The sequence below is a fragment of the Athalia rosae genome, chromosome 5, assembly GCF_917208135.1.
Source record: "Athalia rosae chromosome 5, iyAthRosa1.1, whole genome shotgun sequence".
NCBI lineage: Eukaryota > Metazoa > Arthropoda > Insecta > Hymenoptera > Athaliidae > Athalia > Athalia rosae.
In genome coordinates this window covers 12,844,579-12,851,232 of record NC_064030.1, presented here as the reverse complement: position 1 = coordinate 12,851,232, position 6,654 = coordinate 12,844,579, and the positions used below count along the sequence as shown (strand labels likewise).

Below are 6,654 nucleotides of genomic sequence, written 5' to 3'. Positions count from 1 at the left end.
GGCCCAGGGAGAAGAGGACTAATTTTTTAGGATACGTCGAGTCGACAATTATCGGCATTACCCGACAATTGTCGATTCTTCACGCCTTATCCCCGCTCTAGCATGACAGGTGCCTACATCTCCCACTTGTTTCTGGTTGATGCTAGGGTAGTTTTCTGGGGGTAAGGACTCTTGAGTTTTATGACTATCTCAGAAAAATTGCGTGATTTTGGAGATTTATCATTATTCAATGAACTAACCGAATTTTGACCAACTCCGAAATGGAAACATTCCTATTGAATTCAAATTATCAATTCGCGTTTTTGGATGAGGTTTCTAGCAGGGGTTTCATAGATTTTATATTGTATTGTGATGCTGATAATCCCAAGCTAACGGAATATTTCAAGTTCGGAGTTGTTTACAATATAGCGAAAGATCTTCGTTTCGGAATGTTCGGGTATAGGGGTCTGTTTAGATCGTGCCTAGGTTATACGATCTGACCCTCGGACTCCATATCTGGAAGATGTCATTTTTGGGTGATAGAAATTCCAGAGTCAGGTACCCGTAAGACGTTACATCCTCGCCCCTCCCCCCCCCCCCCCCTCCTCCCCCTGAGTTGAACGTTAGGAATCTCAAGGATGCCTGGCGTTCATTCAGACAATGAAATCGAGGTGCCACCAATTTGTGCATTACTTATATATAAAAAGGAATGTGGTAACGTATGTGTATATAGGTTAAACGAAGGAATCTTATGTAGAGCAAAGTATTAAAATGATTATGAACTAAAATCGTAACAATTATGCGTACAAACATAAAGTGAGTTAGTAAAATATCATTTCTATATAATGGGGCGTATGTTGATACAATAAAATAAAATATGAAGGAACATATGAGATCATAGTAACAGGGTGAAATGGTGAAGGGAAAAAGAAAGATACATGTTCATCAAATTTTTATGTACGGTCATAGATATATTGAACTAGATCGGACAAGTTGCGAAAAGTCAGAGTCATACGGTAGTATGTCACAAAATAAGAGCGCCAGCCTAGGGCGCCATCTGCGTTTTATGGTAAAACAGTCTCTTGATCGATATCGCGAAAATTGTCGGCCAACCGCATAACCGATGTGTAGGTATAATCGTCAAATTCATTCACCGACCGAAGAAACCTCGTGGCCAAATTACGAATATACACGGTGACACAATATAAAATATAATCCACTCGGACGATCCGAATTACATTGTAGCCATTCGACGAGCTGCTCCTACCACTCGAATGATTTTAGTACAAATTGATTACATCCATATCATAGATACATTGGAAATGATATCCATAGATATATTATATCATATATATAAGATTATATGTTGGGAAAATTATTCTTTCAGTATTTAATGTAGTTGGCCAGCCGACGGTCTTTGGAAAGATAGATGGTATTTCCATTTCTATAGTATTTCATAGCGTTTCATGAATTTAGGTAGTGCTTATACCATTTTCGTTTTTAATAAGAAACCTATCCGTCCGAATCTTTTGAAGAAAATAGCTGTGGATTGATGGATTTGTTCGGCGCATTTAAAAAAAATGCGAGCCGAACTCGCGTGGGGAGGATTCCGTATCATTTCGTTTTCCGTGGAACCTTCACGACTTGGGACTTTCGTTTCAATTTTCCTGTAAACTATGAGTGAGGCCCTATATTGCTTATTTATTTATAAGTTTACGCTCAATAGTTTTCGAGATCAAGCGGGGGAATGCTCGTGTTCGTATATTTTCTTCGATATCTTTTAAACTATGCATTTCATGAATATAAGGAAAAATAAATTTGTTTTTCCTTTCAACGAGCCCGTTCATTTGATATGTTGAATAATGCATCTGAAAAAACACTAATTTGCTATTTTCTAACTGACCCCCCCTAACTTAATCTCTCAAAATCGGAATTCGCTAATTTAGGCTATACGTCCGTGATTGGGTCATCTGACTCTACATACATGTGTACCTAATTTCAACTTTTTTCATCCAATAGATTGACGAGAATTAGCTGTAACAGACAGACAGACGGACAGACATGAGAGTGATCCTATAAGCACAGATATATTACATTGCTATAAATGGCTATAAACATAGATTCAAGACATATTTTCATAGGGAATTAAGGTATCGCAATACAAAAAGGCCCAAAAATCAATTTTAAAGTCAAGAAATTATTTTATTGAACCCACGAATCCTGAAATATGAATACAGACGACGACTGGTATTTTGATAATCAAAAGATTGCTGTTGTTTGAGTCCGATTGTAAGTAAAGTACAGCATGGTCCATCGATTTCGTCCAGCAGCAATGATGAACTCTAGTTCGCCGAATCTGGAAGTCGAAAATTTGAATTAGTAATAATCGCATGTTTTATAATCATTGCATCGATATTACGGAACAAAGTTTTGCCGCAACATTGGGATTTGCATCCATCGAAGTACTCTGCATCCTATGAAATCCTAGATTGGATAGTAAGCGTCACGCTACACTCGATACACATTTACGATTGTCTGACACTTTAAGAGTATCGCCAGATCAAAGGCAAACACGTATCGATTGCACGCACAATCTGTATACTAGTTCAAAGAAAAAAAACATGAAAAATTGTATCAGAAATTTCGTGAAGGAGACCGGAGTAAAATGGAGTCCACTTTTCCCGGTCTTCCCCCGTCTTTTCGCTTTCGACGTGCGAAAAGTCTTCGAGTTGCAAGATGACGGCAGACCAACAAAATACCGAGAACCATTGTTACAGTGAACGGTTTAATAAACCGATCACAAGAACATGAGATGAACGTGCGTCGGTCAACAATGTCCCAATCCTACCTGAGAGAACAGGGAGAACTATTCCTAACAGAATAGCCATACTACAGGGAGCTCACATTTGGATTGCTCCAAACGGATCGTTATCACACTAAATGCTTTCTTATTAGGAAAGAGTAAGTCGACCGACTTTTTCATACCGCGGAGTCGCTCAAGAACTTCTGCCGAATTCACAGCTCTGTTTTACACATGGGTATTAATCCCTGCAATATAACCGCACGAGCAGCTCACCCTGAACTCTCGGTAGGATCGGGACGGCTAGAATCCAACATTCCCTTTTCACATATAATTGTGTGACAATAGTAAGATATTAATATGTTGGTATTAATATATAATCATGTCATAATGATAATATATCAATACGTTCATATTAATAATATACCGAAATCACATAATCAATTGCGAAAAAATGGCGACTCCACGATACTTTTTTGGAACACATTCATCTCAAAACATCTAGAAAACCCGGAGGCACTTTCTATTCATCATGGTTCTCCAAGTAATGTTATGGTAATATTGTGTAAAAATATTTACTCCGCTCGTCAATATTTTATCATTTGCAACGGGAATATCAAAAACGTCAATGCTGATCACAATGAGACATGTTCGTCTGAACAAGCTGTAATCAACAGAGTTATTTGAATTACGTAACAAGTATCTGTATCACATGTACGTACTGCCATCGGCTACGTGTACTCGACAAAAGTGCCGAGTGTACGTGTCAACCGTGGGTATGGAGGATGTTTCGCATCTTCCTGACTGGCTTGAGAGCATTTCGTTTCGCCGCAGCTGCACGACGCTTCTCTTGGCTCTTCGATTTGGCAGCCCGGTTGTCGAGCTGGCAATAACGTTGAAGTTTCACCCTCAACATGAACCGTACGGCGAAGATCCTATGGTTGTTGCACGGATCAGACTCGTCGAACCACTGCGGGTCAATTTTGGTCGTTGCATCAATTGCGTGAGCAACGAGCTTCCTCAGTATGCCACCCTCGTGCTTGTGCTGGATGAACACTGGAAGAAAAGACTGAAGCTGAGCTTCGACAATCTTATAATACCTGTCAGTTGGTCTTTTCAACGACGTAACTAGGTACGTGTCGTCACTTACGTATTCTCGGCATACCGTATACCTTTCGTTAGCATTGACCGTATCGGATACCTTTTTGGCCAGAATATCCCGACAACAGTCACAAGGGTGCACCTTGGACAACTTGTTGGCCGTATAGCCAGCGAAGAAGGCTATAGCGTTAGCCTCGTACGATCCTGGTTCTGCAGGAGCTTCTGCCGGTCGGAACATGCGTAAGCGTGTCGCTAAGTCGAGATCATCGTCATCCTCAACGTCGCTGTCGCTGTCGCTTTCGCTCCCTGCATCGAGAAGCTCGTTGTTTTCGTCGTCAGCAGCTGATGCGAATTCCCCATCTTCGAAGAATTCGACGGCACTTACACCGGCTTCGTATTGCCGATCCGTGAGATCACCGGCTATCGGTGGTTCTTCGTTCGGAGTCGCAACAGCCAAGTATGGAAGATCGGCGCAGACGACATTACCTCGTTCGGACGAAGTAATGTTGCGGACCGATATCATTTTTTTTTCTTGGGTTTTCCGTGCTATTCTCATGTAATTCGATCTCAGAAATCCGAATCCGAGAGCCGAATTGTTCTATCTGCAGGAAGTACCGAGTTATCCCCATTTTTTCGCGTTTTTTGGTACAAATTTGAGGATATCTCGAAGAGGAAAAATCGTAGCTCAATTTCTTCAACAGATTCGTGTTCCTGAGGTCAAAATACATAAGAAAAAAGCGATACGATCAATTCTCATTTTCTCAGATTCAAATTCCTGGGTACGAACTACATTGAAATAGACGATAAAATGAATTTCTTGGTCTTGATCCCGAAGAGCTGGAAATTGGCGATCACTCGGTCAATTTCAGAGATAGATCAATTTTCCTTCCAGAATCGGATTTCTGAGGTCAGAATACATCAGAAAAGTGTCGTACGATCAATTCGCAAGAGAAAAAAAAAATTTGGCCCAAAAATCCCCAAAGGGATTTGAACCTGTGCATATTTATCGATTTTTCGGTCGAAAATCAACATTTTTTTTTCTTGGGTTTCCCGTGCTATTCTCATGTATTTCGATCTCAAAAATCCGAATCCGAAAGCCGAATTGTTCTATCTGCAGGAATTACCGAGTTATCCCCATTTTTTCGCATTTTTTGGTACAAATTTGAGGATATCTCGATGAGAAAAAATCGTAGCTCAATTTCGGCAACAGATTCGTGTTCCTGAGGTCAAAATACATAAGAAAAGTGCGATACGATCAATTCTTATTTTCTCAGATTCAAATTCCTGGGTACGAACTACATTGAAATAGACGATAAAATGAATTTCTTGGTCTTGATCCCGAAGAGCTGAAAATTGGCGAACACTCGGTCAATTTCAAAGATAGATCAATTTTCCTTCCAGAATCGGATTCCTGAGGTCAAAATACATCAGAGAAGTGTCGTACGATCAATTCGCAAGAAAAAAAAAATTTGGCCCAAAAATCCCCAAAGGGATTCGAACCTGTGCATATTTATCGATTTTTCGGTCGAAAATCAACATTTTTTTTTCTTGGGTTTCCCGTGCTATTCTCATGTATTTCGATCTCAGAAATCCGAATCCGAAAGCCGAATTGTTCTATCTGCAGGAATTACCGAGTTATCCCCATTTTTTCGCATTTTTTGGTACAAATTTGAGGATATCTCGATGAGAAAGAATCGTAGCTCAATTTCGACAACAGATTCGTGTTCCTGAGGTCAAAATATTTGAGAAAAGTGCGATACGATCGTTTCTCATTCTCTCAGATTCAAATTCCTGGGTACGAACTACATTGAAATAGACGATAAAATGAATTTCTTGGTCTTGATCCCGAAGAGCTGAAAATTGGCGATCACTCGGTGAACTTCAGAGATAGATCAATTTTCCTCTCAGAATCAGATTCCTGAGGACAAAATACTTCAGAAAAGTGTCGTACGATCAAAAGGCAAGAAAAAAAAAATTTGGCCCAAAAATCCCCAAAGGGATTTGACGCTGTGCATATTTATCGATTTTTCGGTCGAAAATCAACATTTTTTTTTTCTTGGGTTTCCCGTGCTCTTCTCATGTATTTCGATCTCAGAAATCCGAATCCGAGAGCCGAATTGTTCTATCTGCAGGAATTACCGAGTTATCCCCATTTTTTCGCGTTTTTTGGTGCAAATTTGAGGATATCTCGATGAGAAAGAATCGTAGCTCAATTTCGACAACAGATTCGTGTTCCTGAGGTCAAAATATTTGAGAAAAGTGCGATACGATCGTTTCTCATTCTCTCAAATTCAAATTCCTGGCTACGAACTACATTGAAATAGACGATAAAATGAATTTCTTGGTCTTGATCCCGAAGAGCTGAAAATTGGCGATCACTCGGTCAACTTCAGAGATAGATCAATTTTCCTCTCAGAATCAGATTCCTGGGACAAAATACTTCAGAAAAGTGTCGTACGATCAATAGGCAAGAAAAAAAAAAATTTGGCTCAAAAATCCCCAAAGGGATTCGAACCTGTGCATATTTATCGATTTTTCGGTCGAAAATCAACATTTTTTTTTCTTGGGTTTCCCGTGCTATTCTCATGTATTTCGATCTCAGAAATCCGAATCCGAGAGCCGAATTGTTCTATCTGCAGGAATTACCGAGTTATCCCCATTTTTTCGCGTTTTTTGGTACAGAGTTGAGGATATCTCGATGAGAAAGAATCGTAGCTCAATTTCGACAACAGATTCGTGTTCCTGAGGTCAAAATACATAAGAAAAGTGCGATA

At 39.8% G+C, this 6,654-nt stretch overlaps 1 protein-coding gene across 1 annotated transcript; it reads right to left on the bottom strand.

The window, feature by feature from the left end:
* Nucleotides 1-3,545: 3,545 nt before the first annotated feature.
* LOC125501094 lies at nucleotides 3,546-4,403 on the bottom strand. The gene has a single exon (XM_048655993.1). It carries the CDS (start codon nucleotides 4,401-4,403, stop codon nucleotides 3,546-3,548), a length of 858 nt encoding a protein of 285 aa, XP_048511950.1.
* Between the last annotated feature and the right edge of the window lie 2,251 nt (nucleotides 4,404-6,654).